The sequence below is a fragment of the Babylonia areolata genome, chromosome 1 (assembly GCF_041734735.1).
Source record: "Babylonia areolata isolate BAREFJ2019XMU chromosome 1, ASM4173473v1, whole genome shotgun sequence".
Lineage (NCBI taxonomy): Eukaryota > Metazoa > Mollusca > Gastropoda > Neogastropoda > Buccinidae > Babylonia > Babylonia areolata.
This window is the reverse complement of record NC_134876.1, coordinates 67,580,092-67,599,567: the sequence shown is the minus strand read 5'-3', so window position 1 is coordinate 67,599,567 and position 19,476 is coordinate 67,580,092. Positions and strand designations below refer to the sequence as shown.

Sequence of the window (19,476 nt, the reverse complement as noted above, 5' to 3'; positions counted from 1 at the left end):
CATACAGAAGGACACTGAAAAGACATATATCAAAATAAATCAAGTACAGTTGAACAGAAGAACAGTTGAAAAACAACAACAACAACAACAACAAAAAAAACAAAAAAAAAACAAACAAAAAAAAAACGCCCCCACCCCACCCCCCACCCCACCCCTACAAAAAAAAGGACCAACCCTGTACATTTCAACATAATTATTTTGAAAGCAGATGTGATACAGATAAATCCACATACTGTGAAAACTCCTTTAAACTGAAACTGAAAAGAAAGGATATTGAAAAGACAGACATTAAATCTTAGGTTGTCCTGTAAAATGTTGCACCTGAAAGATCACACTTGTTTTAACTACAGGATGAATAAGTAAGAAAAAAAAAAAAAAAATCACATTCAATTAATGATATTTGAAGCCATACAATGGTCATTTCACACACACACACACACACACACACACACACACACACACACACACACAGAAATCTTTTGTGATAAGAAAATACACAAAGTGGTTTGAACAACACAGTCTTTTCCTGCATATATAGATCAATACAGTTGAACTGGAAAGTGCATAAGATCACATCTATGTGTTCAGTGCTGTACATCTCAGATTATGCAGGCTGATAATACAAAGCTACACACTATAATGCCAAAGACTGGCAGTTGAGAGCACTGCATGGTGCTCAAAGAATGAGACTTACACAACACTGCAGACGAAAAGTACACAGCGCTTGGCCGAGATCCGGAGCATGCCTTTGTGAAGTATGTGAATGTTGTGTTGTCATGGTGAAGACATCTAGTGATCCAAGCTTTGCATGTAACCACTCACTTTGTGGGGGTCCTGCCTGCTGGATGTAAGTACAAACCTTTTATGTTTTATGTGCATTTTTTCTTAGTCTCTGTAAGATTGTCCGATGTGATATTCTAGAGATCAATGAACCATTCTTCCTTTATCGTTTGCCTTATACATTGTTCCTGTTTGCAACTTAAAGCCTCGAAGCCTCAATACTAGGTCCAGTTTATGTTTGCCAAATTACTGGGCACAGATACTTAAAATAGAGCTGAGACATTGTACAGTGATAATTTTTTCAATAACCATAGTATTTCAGATGGTACTACATTATGATCTGCATTTTGCTTCATACCTCCCTTGGTACAGACTATAAATGTATGGTGTCCTACTTGGAATATCTGCTATGTAGACTGCAAGTGGTGTGTAACTGCTTTCCATGTTTTATTAGCTTGTATGGAGCTTCTACTGTTTAGTCTCTGTAGTTGTCTGTCTTGGCTTTTGTATGATTCAGCTAGGATTGGTGAATACTAGTTTGCTCTGGTTGGTTTCATTTGAATGCAAGTACTGTAGTGATTTATTCCCTGTGAATGCTTTCAATTGTTTGACGATAAGAATTATGGTGATTGTGGAAAAGCATGTATATGAGAGAGCAGTTGCTTGAAGTGCTGTTTTTATGAAGATGCTTTTGAATTTACACTTTTTGGGGGGCTAGTTTTATGCATTGTGATTTCCCTCTCCCCCCCCCCCCCCCCATGAATGCTGTTGTGCTAGCTTTGTATGATGCAGTGCTGTCAGTTCCATCCTCAACTAACCTTGCCTTTCAGAGTTTCCACTCAAACTCAACCTGTCTCTGAAGCGCTTCACAGTGGATGAAGAATCCATTGCAGCCTTTATTTGCACCGTTTCCAAAATCAATTTGCGAGTGTCATGGTACCGTGGTGACCAGCGGCTGCTGCCCTCTAACAAGTATGAAATGATTGTGGAGGGGAGGACCCACAAACTGATTGTGCATGATGTGAGCATGGCTGATTATGATGACTATGTGGTGGTGATAGGCAGTCGTCGCTTGACTGGCATGATGCTTCGAGAAGGTTAGTTCCCTTGTCTTGCCTTGGTTCTCTTCTGTCTCTTTTGTGATGCATGTCTCTGATGTTCTTGTACTGCATGTCTTCTTCTTTACTTTACTGTCAGAGATTTTAGTTTAGTGGAACCTTTTGTCTGCAGAAGTTGTGTGTATTTTTTTTTTTTTTTAATAATTTTTTTACAGGCTTAAAAAGAAAAACAGAAAAATGGAAATTTTCAGATAAAAAAAAAAAAGACGTGATATATTGTGTCTGATGTCAGTTTGATATTTCATAGACTGCTACACAGTGAGCATATAATGGCTCAAAAAGACCAGTATTTGAAACAAATTGGTGATTCCATTTGATTTTTTTTTTTTTTTTTAAGTTTGAAATAAAGTGGATTCTCCTGTAAAGGACACCCCTTCATGCATATTTGTATTATCTAAACTGATAGCCAGCCATGACCAGTACAAGCGGCCTTGTTGTCCTGACAGAAGCTCCTCTGGAGTTCACCATCCCGCTCACAGAGCAGACCTGCAAGGAGGGAGAGACGGTCACCTTCATGTGTGAAGTCACTGAGGACAACGTCCCTGCCAAGTGGTTCAAAGATGGCGTCGAGCTTCAACCCTCTGACGTCATTGCCATGGAGACGGATGGCAAAGTTCACCGCCTGGTGCTGAAACAAGCCCAACTGGACGACACAGCGGAGTACACTGTGGTGATCAAGGACAAGAGCAGCGGTGCCAAGCTAACTGTGCAAGGTCAGTGGCTGTGTTAGTCATATCTGTTGTCTGTTGGGTGGCGTTTTGATCCTGTGCCCATGGGCCCCCCCAGACCTCTGCCCCCCTCCCCACACACACACACACACACACACACATGCACACACAGACACAAAAACACATACACGTGCATGAACGCACATCCGCGTGCGCTCACACACACACAAAACAACCAAACAGACATACAAGCACACACACACACACAGACACACACACACACACACCCACTGACAGACATGTTCCATTACTACCTCCAATAAAGAAAGACATGAAACCAGGAAGTATCATGTTAGCTCTGTGTGGCATCAGTTAACGTTTCCCTCTGTCTGGCAGATGTGGAAGCTGACTTCACCGTCAAACTGAAGGACACCACAGCGGAGGAGAGCGACACCGTTCAGCTGTCCTGTGAGATCAGCAAACCTGACGCCCCGGTTGACTGGCTGCTGGACAAGGAGGTGCTGTTGCCTGGTGACCGATACCAAATGGATCAGGACGGCGTCACTCACACCCTCACCATTGCTGATGTCACTCCTGACGATAGTGGAACATACACGGCACGTGTGGGTGACAACGAGACATCTGCTGCTCTCACTGTCAATGGTAAGGCTTGTTACAACCCAATAACCATGTGATCTTTCTTTCTTTCTTCAGTCCTTGACACTGCCTTTGGGGCATATATAGGAAAATTATCAAGAAGTGAATGAAATAGGGCTGAGTTATAAGCATTATTTCTGCATTTTTATTCATTTATTTTTTCATGTATTGTGCTTGAGATATGTACAAAAAGTATATTGTTCTGATTCTGTTATTTTCACAGTCACTGTTTCAACAGCATGTAGGTGTTAGATCTCAGTCTCCATCTCTGAGTTACCTTCTATTCAAAATTATATGATATCAAGGCTTTAACTATTGATTACCGCATGAACTGCTGTTGATTTTATGCCATTGAAGTTGTTCTGGGAACCTTGGGCAATTTGACTCTAATCATCTGTACAGCAACTCCAGTGGAGATCATCGTTCCACTCAAAGAAACAGAGGTCACAGAAGGTGATTCAGTGACCTTGACCTGTGAGATCAACCTCCCTGACCTGCCAGCCCGCTGGTTCAAGGATGGCACGGAGATCTTCCCCAGCGAGGACTGCCAGCTGAAGGTGGAGGGCACCGTGCACACCCTCACTGTCCCCAAGAGCACTCTGGAGGATGAAGCAGAGTACATGGTCTGGATTGGAGGGAAGAAGTCCAAAGGTCTGCTGCTGGTGGAAGGTGCGTTTATGTGTGTGTGTGGGGGTGGGTGGGTGGGGGGTATGTGTGTGTGTGTGTTTATTTGTGTACACTTTGATATAGAAGATTTCTTTTGTATTGTTTGTGTTGTACTGATTCCTCTGTAAAGTAGTTGTTTGGTCACAGATTGAATGCTTTCACCAAAATCCATTCCTCTTTGTTCAAAAGTAACTGCTTAATGAAAGGCCCCAGTCTCAATATTGAGCTGTGTTTTCTGCTCATGGGTGCGTGTGTGTGTATGATGAGTGTGGTCAGTCATTTCCGGGTGTGGCTGTATATGAATGGATGATTGCCAGCACATTGAGTCTAAATTTACTCAGAGAAATGTTCTGTACTGAATTCACTGATCATTATTATTATTATTGCTATTATCATTATTAACATTATTATTATATTATCATCATCATTGTTAACATTGTTGTTGTTGTTATTATCATCATCATCATTATAGTTATAAATATTATATTATTGTTGTTCACATTCACTCATTATTTTATTTTATTTTTTTATCATTATCATTATTATTATAGTTATTAACATTATCATTAATGTTGTTAACATTATCATTGAAAGTGCCAATTTTTAAAATAGCGGTATTTTACCCAACCCACTCCCATACTCCACCAAGTTAATATGTTTGTAACCTCTATCAAATATGTCTGTAACCTCTGTAACCTCTATCAAACATGTTTGTAAACATGTCTGTAACCTGTATCAAACATGTCTGTAACCTCTGTAACCTCTATCAAACATGTGTGTAAACATGTCTGTAACCTGTATCAAACATGTCTGTAACCTGTGTCAAACATGTCTGTAACCTGTATCAAACATGTCTGTAACCTGTATCAAACATGTTTGTAACCTCTGTCAAACATGTCTGTAACTTCTATCAAACATGTCTGTAAACATGTCTGTAACCTCTGTCAAACATGTCTGTAATCTGTATCAAACATGTCTGTAACCTCTGTCAAACATGTCTGTAACCTTTATCAAACATGCCTGTAACCTGTATCAAACATGTCCGTGACCTCTATCCTGTGAACAGAGTCTCCAGTGCACATCACACGGCCGCTGTCGGACACAGACTGCCTGGAAGGGGAGACGGTCAGCTTTGTGTGTGAGGTGTCCAAGCCCGGCATACCTGCCACCTGGCTGAAGGACAACGTGCCCATCACGGAGGATGACGGCTTTGAGTTCATCACCGACGGCTGCACGCACATCCTCAAGATCCCTGACGCCACCGCTGATCATGACGCTGTCTACACCATCAAGATCAATGGCAGCAAGTCCATCGCCAAGCTCTTTGTGGAAGGTGGGGCTCCTCGCTGCACTTACTTTACATTGTGTGGGATGCTTTGTGGTAACTTTTTGTAAAAAAATGTTGTTATTTTCTTTGACTTTTTAGGTTTTGTGATGATTTATGTTTATTAACTGATCTATAGAAAATCTTATACAATGTCTGATTTTTTTTTTTTTTTAATTTTAATTTTATTTTTTTAGCATATGAATTGGTCCTCCTGTGTCAGGAATATTACACACACAGACACACACAGACATTCACACAGACACACAGACACACATAGACACACACACACAGACACACACACACACACACACACACACACACCCATCACTAACCTGACACCTTGAAGTTTTGAACAATGTGTAGAAAAACACCAACAGGAACACTATGCAGATGCACGCTGTTAGCATCCTTTAAGATGGCTAGTACTATTCAGTGTCCCATGTTATATATTTGACACCACTACTAACTCAATTTGTGTGTGCATGTCTGCCTTTACAGAAGCAGTGCCTGTTAAAGATGGCGGATACTATTCAGTGTCCCATGTTATATATTTGACACCACTACTAACTCAATTTGTGTGTGCATGTCTGCCTTTACAGAAGCAGTGCCAGACTTCCGTTCAACACTGCGCGATGTATCGGGCAAGGAGGGAGAAGATGCAGAGATGGAGTGCACCTTGAGCAAGCCTGACATCCCAGTTCGCTGGCTGAAGAACCGCAAGCCACTGACGCCTTCAGACCGCATCAAGATCGTGTGTGACCGATACCGCCACTTCCTACGCATCATGGAAACCATCCCTGAGGACGAGGCGGAGTACACGATCGTGCTACCCAACGACAAAGAGTGCTCTGCTACACTCAGCATCTATGGTCAGTATCTGTGTTCAGCTTAGCTTTGTCAGTGTTTAGTGTAAGTGTTAATGATCAGTTCACCTTAGCTCTGTCAGTGTTTAATGTATGTGTAAATGTTCAGTTCACCTTTGCGCTGTCAGTGTTTAGTGTAAGTGTTAATGATCAGTTCAGCTTAGCTTTGTCAGTGTTTAGTGTAAGTGTTAATGGTCAGTTCACCTTAGCCCTGTCAGTGTTTAGTGTAAGCGTTAATGATCAGTTCACCTTAGCTCTGTCAGTGTTTAATGTATGTGTAAATGTTCAGTTCACCTTTGCGCTGTCAGTGTTTAGTGTATGTGTAAACGATGAGTTCACCTTAGCTCTATCAGTGTTTAGTGTATGTGTAAACAATGAGTTCACCTTAGCTCTATCAGTGTTTAGTGTATGTGTAAATGATGAGTTCACCTTAGCTCTGTCAGTGTTTAGTGTATGTGTAAATGATCTGTCTTCCTTAACGGTTTGATGCTTGGTGATCATGTTAGTACTACCAATCTGTATCATCAGTCTTTTGCACCTCTGTCAGTACACTATGGCTAGTTCTCAGTGTATGTGTCAATGCTCAGCGTTTTTCCTAGTGCTTAGTGTCCAGGTTAGCACTGACATACTGTCATTGCTCAGTATTCTTTTTTGTGGTCAGTGTTTGTATCAGCACTTAGTGTCCAAGTTAGTGCTTTGATAATGTCAGTGCTCAGACTATATGTCAATGCTCAGTTTATATGTCAGTGCTAAGTGTCCAAAGGAGCCCTTAGATAAGACAGTGTCAGTGCTTAATATTTTTGTTAGTAATCAGATTTATATTTGTGCTTTGTATCCAAGTTAGCACTTTGATAATGTCAATGATCAGTATTTATATCAGTGCATAGTGTCCACGTTAGGGCTAAGATAATGACAATGCTCAGTGTTTATATCAGTGCATAGTGCCCAAGTTAGGGCTAAGACAATGTCAGTGCTCAGTATTCATATCAGTGCTCAGTGTCCAAGTTAGCGCTAAGATAATGTCAGTGATCAGGATTTATATCAGTACTCTGTGTCCAAATTAGGGCTAAGATAATGTCAGTGCTCAGTGTTGTCAGTATTCAGTCTTTATGTCAGTGCTCAGTCTTTATGTCAGTGCTCAGTATTGTCAGTGCTCAGTTTTTATGTCAGCGCTCAGAATTGTCAGTGCTCAGTCTTTTTATCAGTGCTCTGTGTCCATGTGGATACCCCATGATGATGCCTGTGTGGCATGTGTGTTGCAGAAATCCCAACGACCTTCACCAAGGACCTGCGGGACGTGCGTGTGCCTGAACAGGACACCATCATCCTGGAGTGTGAGCTGTCCAGGAAGGGCAAACCTGTCCAGTGGCTCAAAGACGGTGTGGAGATTGTGCCCGGAGGTCGCATCGAGGTTGTCTACGATCGCTTCAGCCACCAGCTGATCATTGAGGACGCCACTCTGGAGGACATGGGCAAATACTCCTGTGTGTGTGGGGATGCTTCCACCTCCGCTAACGTCACTGTGGATGGTGAGAATAGTTTGTGGGCATTGGTGTGTGTGTGTGTGTGTAGATATATATATGTGTGTAAAGTTTTAGAAATTTCGGTGTGTTATTTTGTGTTGTGTTGTGCTGTTATACTGAAATAAACATTGGGCGTGTTGTGAAATTATAACAAACCTAAATGTCATTGCACAACTTTGCAGACTCCAATAATTTATTGCCAAAAATAAAATAGCATGAATGTGGTGTCATGTGACTAAACTTACAGGACAATAATAGTGTACTGTCACAACTTGTGACGACAGTTAGGGCGTGTAGCCCGTCTTCGTTTTTCTCCACCCTCTTCTTTCACTTTCCCTCCTTCTCCCATCCTTCAGTTCGGGTAGAAGTCTCGAATTGCGCACGAACCACGTGCATGCATATTACTCGCTCACCTGAGCGAATATGAAATATTGTTGGGCAGCAACAATATTCGAGGCTTTTGCAGCCCGACTGCCGTAGTGTACGGGTCGTTCCTGTTGTTGGTGGGGTAGCTACCCCGACATCTAGGCACCATACGAAGTGAGGACCGGCTGTTCTCCATGGGAGCCACTTCTGTGTTTCTTCGTCTGTCTTCGTCGTCGTCGTGTCTTTGTGGTGGTCGTTAGTGTACGCCACCTGTGGCAGCCCTCGCTGTGTGCTGTGTGTCCCGGGCCTTTTGTCTGGTGACCCAGATCCTCGCCCCTTTCTGCCCTGTGACTGGTGTCCTGGGTGTTCGTCCCCTCCTGCCCTGTGACTGCTGTCCTGGGTCTTCGCCCCTTCCTGCCCTGTGACTGGTGTCCTGGGTGTTCGTCCTCTCCTGCCCTGTGACTGCTGTCCTGGGTCTTCGCCCCTTCCTGCCCTGTGACTGGTGTCCTGGGTGTTCGTCCTCTCCTGCCCTGTGACTGCTGTCCTGGGTCTTCGCCCCTTCCTGCCCTGTGACTGGTGCCCTGTGTTCTGGGCCTTTTGACTTGCAGCCTGGTCCATTGCTTGGCATTGTATGCCGAGTCCTGGCACATAGGCCTTTTGATCGGAGGCTTGTGCCTTGGGTCGAACCCGCCGAAGTTTGTCTGGGCCATGCGTCAGTTTTTTTGTTTTTGTTGTTGTTGTTTTCCTCTTAAGAGGAAAACTTCCTGAACCCGCCAAAGACTAAAGCATCTGTGTACCAGTCCTGGTTTTTGGGGGTGATTTGCTTCTCCTTGAGTGTGTGTGTGGAAAATTGCTTTTGATTACATTTGGGAGAATCCGTAGTTTTGTATACGACTTCTGTTCGTTTTTTGTTGTTGAAGTTATAGTATATGGTTGTTTTGTTGTTTTATTGCAAGTATAGGCTGTGTGAGTAAGGTTGCGTGAGTGGGATAGACAGAGCGGAAGAGAATAAATTTTGTGTGGACGAGAAATATCTGTATTCTGTGTTTGTGTTGTCGGGTGAATTGGGTTGGGCGTTAGGTTTTAAAATAGTTCTCGACCTCTTCCCTAGGGAGGTCGTGACAATGGTGGAGATGCGGGGTATTAAGTTCTAGGGAATGTAACACGGGTTGGGGGGTAGGGTGTGATCGTCTTGTTAGTCTACGTTTTATGTTGCAGGCATTTCGTTTTGGTTAGCTTTTGTGGGGGTGATTAAGGTTGTTAGATTGTTAGGTTCTTACTGTTGGACGGTTGAGTGAAGTGGGGACCTGGAGTTAGTGACTTAGAGACTTAATCTTAACTCAAGTTTTGTGTAGTTGTTGCACATTGTGAATTAAGAAAACATGCCTGTAACACGAAAAACTTCTGCGGCCTCTACTCCTAGTTCGGGGTCACGGGGGGTCAGGGCAGAAGGCAGTACACCTTCTCTGAGTGCTGAAAAAAAGACCGAATTGTCCGGATGGATTCAGGGCCACCTGAAGGAGGCTAATCCTGAAGGTGCTTTCGATGAAGGCTTGAAGAATGAGTCTAATGCCGTACCTTCTCAGGACATGTACTCAAAGTTCAGGGTGTTGGGCACTGACTTAGGTTTGTCTGGAGAGGCGTTGGCCCGGTTTGTGGTTGATGCAGTAGCCAGGGAGGAAGAGCGTCAGGCTAGGGAGGAAGAGAGAAAGTACAGGCAATGGAAGGATAGAAAAGAAGAAGAGTATAGGAAGAAAAAAGATGAGGAGGAAAGATTGTACAGGGAAATGAAGGACGAGGAAATGAAACAGTTAAGAGAGGAGGAAAGGCGTAGATTCGAGAGGAAAATGGAACTGCGCCAGGAAGAGCTAGAAGCTCACACGGCTCAGCAGTTTCCACTTGTACCGTATGATGGGGAAGACGATTTCGATAGCTTCCTTACACACTTTGAGAGAGTGGCAGGGTTAAATAAGTGGAAGCGTAGCTCCTGGGCAGCCCGCCTGGTGGCCCTTTTGCAGGGTCGGGCGAGAGATGCCTGCCTACGGTTACAACCAGAACAACTACACGATTATGACATCTTAAAAGCAGCTCTGCTTCATGAATTTCGCCTGGATGCAGATTCCTACCGCAAACGGTTCCGTTCAATGCGGAAATTAGCGGAAGAGACGTTTGATCAGTTTCTGGGCAGGCTGAAGGTTTGTTTCTCCCGGTGGTGTGTGGCCGCTGGACGGGATGAATCTGATGCAGAGGACATTAAAGATCTGGTCCTTCAGGAGCAGTTCTTGACCACACTCAATCCCGATCTCGTCACTGAAGTTCGGCGTGAGGAACCCAATAGAGTTGAGGACGTTGCCCATATCACTACTAAAATTGTCAATGCTCGGAGAGCAGGTCGCATGGCGGAAGCTGAATTTCGAGTTTCCAAAAAAGGTTGTAGGGTTTCCGACCGCAGTTTCAATCTGGGCGCGGAGAAAAAAGGACCTCCACATGGGTCAGGGGATTCAGCTCCAAACAACGTAAAGGGAAGAGACTCTACAAGAATACCTGCCTGCTTCAACTGCGGAAAGCCAGGTCACTTGGCCAAAGAGTGCCGGCAACCCAAGAGGGTCTCACTCATTGCTCATGTCTCACCTGTACAGGGTGTTAATGCATTGACCCCGACGCTTTGCACGTCTTGTGCTTCTAAACAGTACTCGCCTCGCTGCGAGGTTTCTGTCAATGGCCACACAGTGCAAGCTTTACGAGACACGGGAGCCCAGTTGATTGTTGTAGCCAGGCGACTCGTAAGACCTGACTGTTTTACCGGGGCCACAGTTCGCGTGGTGTTGGCAGAGTCAAGGTGCTCCTCAGTTCTGCCCATCGCCAGGGTGGACTTTCAGTCCCCGTTCATACAGGGCGTTTTGGACGTGGCTGTCATGGAGTCTCCTGTTGAGGAAGTTCTCATTGGGAATTGTGCCTGGAGAGGGGACGGCTCTTCAATGGTCGTGCCCGTCTATGCTGATCCCAGCCTTGTGGGCGCCGTTCAAACTAGAGCCCAGGCTGCAGCAAATGCCAAACCCTTGCCTCCCCTGCCCGTCAAGGATATTCAGATCCATGTGTCACGGGAAGACTTACAGCACCAGCAAAATGACGATCCTGATTTTCATCAGGCACGTGATAGGGCTGGTTCAGGCCTTTTACAGAAAACCCCTTCAGGCGAGGTCTCTTATTTTAAAAAGCATGGGGTGCTGATGCGGCAGTTTAAAGATCACAGAGGCCAGGCGACCCAGATCTGTGTACCGAAGCCTTTGCGTTCCACAGTGCTACGCCCGGGCCATGAGGCTCCAATGACTGGTCATTTGGGATTTAGGCGGACGCAACGGAGAATATTTCCTCATTTCTATTGGCCAGGTATGTGCAGGGACCTCAAACGCTTCGTTCTTTCATGCGACAGGTGCCAAAAATCTGTACCAAAAGGGCGGGTTCCCAGAGTGCCTTTACTTAAAATGCCTCTGACTGTACCCTTCAGCCGAGAGGAACTATCCCACGATCGAGAGAGAATGCTTGGCGCTCGTGTGGGGCATACAAAAGTTCGAGCCATACCTGTACGGCAAACCATTCGTCGTCCAGACCGATCATGCCCCCCTGCAATACCTGGATAGAGCAAGAACGGTCAGCGGCAGACTGACACGGTGGGCACTGCAGCTCCAGCCTTTCTCCTAAACAGTGCAAGTTATCCCTGGAAGAGAAAATGTTGGAGCCGACTATCTCAGTCGTCTGCTGGAGCAAGAATCGGGATTTCCCGAAAAGTGATTTCGGCAGTGTTCGTCAAGGAAGAGTATGCGCAGTCCCATTTGACTTCTGCACGTACCTGTATATTCTACTCTTAAAGTTAAGACAGCTTTTGTATAAATTTCTCTTCTCTTGTTTCGGTCTGCGCAAACTGTTTTTGTTTTGGTGACTGTCCTTGACCACTGATAGACGTCCGGGAATGCGGAAGGGCAGGGCGAGAGTTGTCACGTGTCTGTCCGTCAGTCGTTGTGACGGTGTGTTTAAGTTCCAAACGTGAAGTTTGAACTTGAATGGGGGGTATTGTCACAACTTGTGACGACAGTTAGGGCGTGTAGCCCGTCTTCGTTTTTCTCCACCCTCTTCTTTCACTTTCCCTCCTTCTCCCATCCTTCAGTTCGGGTAGAAGTCTCGAATTGCGCACGAACCACGTGCATGCATATTACTCGCTCACCTGAGCGAATATGAAATATTGTTGGGCAGCAACAATATTCGAGGCTTTTGCAGCCCGACTGCCGTAGTGTACGGGTCGTTCCTGTTGTTGGTGGGGTAGCTACCCCGACATCTAGGCACCATACGAAGTGAGGACCGGCTGTTCTCCATGGGAGCCACTTCTGTGTTTCTTCGTCTGTCTTCGTCGTCGTCGTGTCTTTGTGGTGGTCGTTAGTGTACGCCACCTGTGGCAGCCCTCGCTGTGTGCTGTGTGTCCCGGGCCTTTTGTCTGGTGACCCAGATCCTCGCCCCTTTCTGCCCTGTGACTGGTGTCCTGGGTGTTCGTCCCCTCCTGCCCTGTGACTGCTGTCCTGGGTCTTCGCCCCTTCCTGCCCTGTGACTGGTGTCCTGGGTGTTCGTCCTCTCCTGCCCTGTGACTGCTGTCCTGGGTCTTCGCCCCTTCCTGCCCTGTGACTGGTGTCCTGGGTGTTCGTCCTCTCCTGCCCTGTGACTGCTGTCCTGGGTCTTCGCCCCTTCCTGCCCTGTGACTGGTGCCCTGTGTTCCGGGCCTTTTGACTTGCAGCCTGGTCCATTGCTTGGCATTGTATGCCGAGTCCTGGCACATAGGCCTTTTGATCGGAGGCTTGTGCCTTGGGTCGAACCCGCCGAAGTTTGTCTGGGCCGTGCGTCAGTTTTTTTGTTTTTGTTGTTGTTGTTTTCCTCTTAAGAGGAAAACTTCCTGAACCCGCCAAAGACTAAAGCATCTGTGTACCAGTCCTGGTTTTTGGGGGTGATTTGCTTCTCCTTGAGTGTGTGTGTGGAAAATTGCTTTTGATTACATTTGGGAGAATCCGTAGTTTTGTATACGACTTCTGTTCGTTTTTTGTTGTTGAAGTTATAGTATATGGTTGTTTTGTTGTTTTATTGCAAGTATAGGCTGTGTGAGTAAGGTTGCGTGAGTGGGATAGACAGAGCGGAAGAGAATAAATTTTGTGTGGACGAGAAATATCTGTATTCTGTGTTTGTGTTGTCGGGTGAATTGGGTTGGGCGTTAGGTTTTAAAATAGTTCTCGACCTCTTCCCTAGGGAGGTCGTGACATGTACACACAACCATACACACAGTTATCACACACAACCATACACACAGTTATCACACACAACCATACACACAGTTATCAGTCACAAATAAAAACAAAACAAAATAAACTCATAACCACAGGACAAGGATAGCATACACACAATCATCAGTCAGAAATGTAAACAAAACCAACCAACCAACCAAACAAAAAACCAGCATGAACAATGTGTCTCTACTATGTCACTGACTCAGAACTGCCAGTGGAAATCCTGAAGCCGCTGAAGGATGCGACAGTGACAGAAGGAGAGCCCTTCACTCTGACCTGCGAGCTGTCCAAACCCAACATGTCTGTACGCTGGCTGAAGGATGGACAGCCTGTGGATGCTGACCACTGCCAGTTGACGGTGGACGGCTGTGTGCACACCCTGCAGGTGGCCAAGTCAGAGCTGGACGATGAGGCAGACTACTCCCTTGAAGTCCAGGACAAGACCAGCAAGTGCATGGTCCTGGTGGAAGGTGAGGGTGAAGTGTGTGTGTGTGTGTGTGTGACTGAGGGTGTGTATGTGTGTGAACATGTGCGTGTTTCTACTTGTGTGAGCAAGAAAACAAAAATTAAGGAGCATGCGCTTTCATATACATGGAGATGTTTTGGGGTCATGATTTTATTTTATTTATTATCTTACACATAAAACAGACTATGATTTACAAGTAATACAAAATAGCATGTCCTCTCCTTTCTCTTATACACATACATGGTTTGATACTCCTGTCACACTTTCCAGAATATAAAACTGGTTATGATATTGTAATCTATCTCTTTGTGCTGATATGCCCCTCATAGCCATCTGCTATGCTTTGCTAAATCCAGTCACTAACTGATGATGTGTGTCTGTTTTTCTTGTGCTGCAGAAATCCCCATGGAAATCCTGACTCCCCTGAGTGACCAGAGCGTGGAGGAGAAGCAGCCCTTCACCTTCACCTGCAATGTGTCCAGGACTGGGGCCAAGGCCCGCTGGCTGAGAGACGGCCAGGAAATCAAGGCACAGGACGGTGTTGAAATCACGGTGGATGGCCAGACCCACACACTGACCAAGAAAGAGGCCTCCCTGGATGACAAAGGAAAGTACACCGTCATTATCGATGGGAAGACCACAGCCGCCAATCTGACTGTCACAGGTAGGTCATCATTGAGGAGAAATCCACTGTTGTTAGTCCGTCACAGGTGAACAGTAGTTATTGTCTTGTGTGTTAAGGTAAAACAGTCACTGTCATGGTCTTTGGTACACAGTATTCATGGTTATTATCATATCTGCCAGCATACATGATACAGAATGTTTTCACTCAATTTTGGATGAATTCAGTCACTTTTATTTATGCTCAACTGTTACCAAAATTCTGCATGCACAACAGAGAACTGCATCTTCTTCCATCTCTCCACATCACAGCCCATCTTTAAAGACAAAGAGACTAGCACATTGCTAAAAGTGGGATGTTACGCCATTTCAGAGTTGCCAACCACTTTTGTGCGTCCCCTGGCCAACATCACGGTGACAGAACACCAGAAACTTTACCTGGAATGTGAAGTCAGCCGTCCTGATAAACCGGTTCAGTGGTTCAAGGACAATGTACCCATCACTGCTTCGGCTCGCATCCGTTTGACATCTGAGGGTGCAGTTCACAGCCTTTGCATTGACAGTGCTGAACTGGATGATGAAGCCGTGTACAAGGTGGTTGTTGATGGAGTTGAAAGCTCTGCAGAAATCCTGGTGGAAGGTGAGAAATTTGGTGTTTTGCTGATGTTATCTGTGTGTGTGTGTGTGTGTGTGTGTGTGTGCGTGCATGCGTGGGAGAGAGAGAGAGAGAGAGAGAGAGAGAGAGAGATTGCTTAGGCTCATACTTGAACAGTACCCTGCTTTTGCACACTGAATAAAACTTTCACACTACATTCATTTGAAAAACAAACAAACAAAAAAACACAAAAAACAGCTGCACAGCTAATTTGTTTTACTATGGAAATTAACTTCTTTGATAAAGCTTTGACAACAGAGTTCATGGATTGTACCACAAGGGTCGCAGTTGAATATATTCGATATTGAAGAGATCTCCATGATAGGAAAGGCTAAAAACAACAACAACACGCAAACAAATAAAGGGTATTTCTGCATTTCCACACTATTTTTTCTTCTGTCCACCCTTTTTTCTACCACACAAACATCACATGCTTCTCGCTCTCTGATCCTGTACTTCTGTCCTATGCACTTTTATTTTTAATGACATAATTGACAAACACAAACCAGTGAACGATGTGTTATTTGATGTTATATATATTTTTTTACAATGTGCATATGAAGTTGAAATTCAAGCCATTTCTTCTCAGATTAATGTTTGTAAATATGAGAATTTGTGAGCAGCAGCTGTCAAATCAACAGTGCCATGCATTTTGAATGTATTACCAATCACAAAGAATGTAATAATTTCTGTAAGTTACATATCAGCATAGACATTTTTGTCAATCATTACTTCTTGAAATATTAGCCGGTGTGAACTTTTTCAGTTTCTAGTTTGAATTAACTGAAAAAGAAAGTAAATTATCAGTGGAAAGTGCAGTTTGAAGACATCTCAGTGACAGTGGTGAGTGCAGTTTGAAGACAGTGACAGAATGATCAGTGACTAACAAGCGTCTGCAGTAATCAACCTCCCTGCACATCTTGCAGAGCTGCCAACCACCTTTGTGCGTCCCCTTGCCAACATCACGGTGATAGAACACCAGAAACTTTACCTGGAGTGTGAGGTCAGCCGTCCTGATAAACCGGTTCAGTGGTTCAAGGACAATGAACCTGTCACTGCTTCAGCTCGCATTCGTCTGACATCTGAGGGTGCAGTTCACAGTCTTTGCATTGACAGTGCTGAACTGGATGATGAAGCCGTGTACAAGGCGGTCGTCAATGGAGCTGAAAGCTCTGCTGAAGTCCTCGTGGAGGGTAAGTTTGCAGTCATCAATTCTAAAGCCTCTGTCTTTCCGTTCTGTCTTTTTTTTGTTTGTTTGTTTCAATGTTTTTAAAAACAATTTGTGTGTAATGGAGATATTGTTTATCTGTTCTGCTGATCTCTTTGTTTCTTTTCCATGATTGATAGTGCAAGAATTGTATGTTATTTTTTCCTAATAAAGACTGTGATTTGTGTATGGTATGTTTCCAAAATGGAAGCATTTTGAGTAGTGTGTGTTATATTTCCATGTGGAGACAATATGAGTACCATACATTGTATTTCCATATCACAGGGAAAATTGCATCCCATTGATGGCATCCTGATTATGACATACAGTTCTTCTCTGCATACATTTTTTTTACCATGTGAATAATCATGACATTATGTTTAGACGAAGTTCTCAGTATATATGCCTCCTTTCTGTATTTTTTTCAGAGATGCCTACGACCTTTGTGCGTCCCCTGGCCAACATCACGGTGATAGAACACCAGAAAATTTACCTGGAGTGTGAAGTCAGCCGTCCTGATAAAACCGCTCAGTGGTTCAAGGACAGTAAACCTGTCACTGCTTCGGCTCGCATCCGTCTGACATCTGAGGGTGCTGTTCACAGCCTTTGCATTGACAGCGCTGAACTGGATGATGAAGCTGTGTACAAGGTGGTCGTCAATGGAGCTGAAAGCTCTGCTGAAGTCCTCGTGGAAGGTGAGCATGCAGTCATTGATATGCAGATATTAGTATTTCATTGTTTTGCTTGAATCTCATGTAGTGATTGGCTTTGGTGATGGTGTGTCTGCAGTCAAGTAGCTTTTTCCTTTTTGCTATATAAATAAAATATTTTTGTCATGTGTGACTGTGAACGCTCACTATCTTCAACAATCCCCTTTAGCACAGCCTCAGAACCCTGTGCATAGTGTTTGATGAACTCCTGATGGTGCTGTGTTATTTCAGAAGAGCCGCTGGCATTCCTGAGCCCTCTCTCTGACCAGAAGCTCATGGAGTATGAGACCTTGACCTTGGAGTGTACTGTCTCCAAGCCAGATCGTAAAGCCACGTGGTTCAAAGATGGTGCTCCGCTCACCCCCTCAGAGCGTGTGACCTTGACCAGCAAGGACAAGACACACACGCTGACTGTGAAACGTGTGGAAGCAGATGATGAAGCTGAGTACTCCATTAAGGTCGATGACCTCAGTTCCAAATGCACTGTTCTTGTGGAAGGTGAGTAGGTGGTGATCTGCTTGGGGGTTCTTGGGGAGGTGTGGCTTACATCATCTTAGCTCTGCAGAATTTACAAAAAAAATTCATGGAATTTGATGGGGTTTTCATAATGATAATTTAATGGAGAAAATTAAAGTTTTTCACATTTTTATATGGAATTTCTGATTTGAAAGACGTAACTCCAAAACTTTTTCATGTATCCATTTCAAGCTGACACCCATGTCTTGCCCTGGGGTATGAGAGACACAATGAGGAAAAGCGGTGATGTGTTTCCACAGAGGAAGAGTTGGAGTTCATCCGGAAGCTTGAGGACACAGACGTGACAGAGATCCCCGGCACCACCACCTTTGAGTGTGAGGTGTCCCGTCTCAACACCGAGGCCCAGTGGTTCTTCAACAACCAGCCCATCACAGCCTCCGACAAATACCAGCTGGAGAGCAAGGGTGTGATCCACCGTCTGACCATCACAGGGGTGGACGGCAAGGATGAAGGCGACTACAAGGTGGTCGTCAAGGGAAAGACCTCTGAAGCTGGACTCTTTGTGGAAGGTCAGCTGGATAAACGAACTGATAGGTTTATTATATTTTGTATGCTGTATGTTATGCTTATTGCATATCTACATATGTGAATGCTTTCATGTATATGAATGTGTGTGCACATGTGTGTGTGTGTGTAAGACTGTGGGTGCATGAGAAAATAAGATTTTTGAATAAACATGAAGATTTGAATGCTTGAAAATCTCAAGACTAAAGACTGGTTGATCATTTAAATAGAACAACTTGGAACACTTTTGTCACATCCAAAGTGAAGACTGGCTGATTATGGAAAGAGAAAGGCCTGGGCACTTTACATAATAATAATGGATATAGTACAGAAGATTTATATAGCATCATCTCAAGAATGCTCTGGAGCATGGCATTTTACAGGGTTATATGAATTAAACATTATCACATACATAGTTATACCTGTACTCACACACATATCCATACATGAAAACGTGTATAGGTAAATGTTAGGTATTTCTGTTGCCTGTGTTCTTTCAAATTCTGAAAAAAAGGTTTGTTTGGTTTCTACAGTGGCTCCTCAGATCTTTGTGGACAAGAAGTACGATGAGACCATCTACCTGTACGCCGGCCAGTCCACGGCCTTTGAGGTGCCCTTCACCGGCAACCCTCAGCCAAAGGTTGTCTGGACCTTCAACGATGGTGAGCTGCCTGACAAGAAGCGCATGGAGGCAGAGACCATCTACAACATGACCACAATCCGCATGAGTCACGTGCAGCGTCAGGACACAGGCAGCTACACTGTAACCATGCTGAACGACAACGGCAAGGCCACCATCACCATCAAACTGGTGGTGCTAGGTCAGTGCTGGTCACATTCTGGTGGGAGGCAGGGGGGTGGATTTTTTTTTTTAGGTGTAGGAGGGATGTTTCCAGCTGGTGGCTCTCATATTGCTTATGTCTGCAGAAATAAAATGACTTTTTCTTTTCTTTTTTTTTAAGTGTGACATGATGCTGACTGATCATGTGTTTCTGGAATTGTGTGAATTTTTTTGTCAGTTTGATTTTCACTTCATTAAGTTTTTACATTGTTTCATTTCTCTTATTTCATTCAATTTCACTATATTCTTATGTCTTTGAAGATGATTATTATGACTTGCCCATTTCACTGCTATGCACACATAACATGGGGACTCTTGTGCTTTCAGACAAGCCATCTCCTGTGAAGGATGTGCAGGTGACAGACATCACAGCAGAATCTGCCACTATCACCTGGCAACCACCAGATGACGATGGAGGCAAACCCATCACACAGTATGTTGTGGAGAGGCGAGAAGGTAACCGTCGCTCATGGAACAAAGTTGGAGACAGCACTACTCTGGAACTGTCAGTGTCTGACCTTGTGGAGAACAACCAGTACGTGTTCCGTGTCTTTGCTCAGAATGATGTGGGGCTCAGCGAACCCACTGAGTCACAGACCATCACTGCCAAGAACCAGTTTGGTGAGTAATTACCAAGAGCACT

The 19,476-nt window shown here is 44.6% G+C and overlaps 1 protein-coding gene across 1 annotated transcript in view; it reads left to right on the top strand.

Moving 5' to 3' along the window:
• LOC143286927 (uncharacterized) overlaps positions 1–19,476 on the top strand; it is a 242,966-nt gene that overhangs the window by 180,158 nt on the left and 43,332 nt on the right. The window contains exons 109-124 of the mRNA XM_076594924.1: positions 1,611–1,877; positions 2,345–2,611; positions 2,963–3,229; positions 3,626–3,892; positions 4,956–5,222; positions 5,816–6,085; positions 7,342–7,608; positions 13,499–13,762; positions 14,156–14,422; positions 14,753–15,019; positions 15,961–16,227; positions 16,670–16,936; positions 17,183–17,449; positions 17,728–17,997; positions 18,526–18,813; positions 19,161–19,454. Of these exons, the coding sequence (XP_076451039.1) occupies positions 1,611–1,877; positions 2,345–2,611; positions 2,963–3,229; positions 3,626–3,892; positions 4,956–5,222; positions 5,816–6,085; positions 7,342–7,608; positions 13,499–13,762; positions 14,156–14,422; positions 14,753–15,019; positions 15,961–16,227; positions 16,670–16,936; positions 17,183–17,449; positions 17,728–17,997; positions 18,526–18,813; positions 19,161–19,454 (4,323 nt within the window). The remainder of the gene's footprint in view (positions 1–1,610; positions 1,878–2,344; positions 2,612–2,962; positions 3,230–3,625; positions 3,893–4,955; positions 5,223–5,815; positions 6,086–7,341; positions 7,609–13,498; positions 13,763–14,155; positions 14,423–14,752; positions 15,020–15,960; positions 16,228–16,669; positions 16,937–17,182; positions 17,450–17,727; positions 17,998–18,525; positions 18,814–19,160; positions 19,455–19,476) is intronic.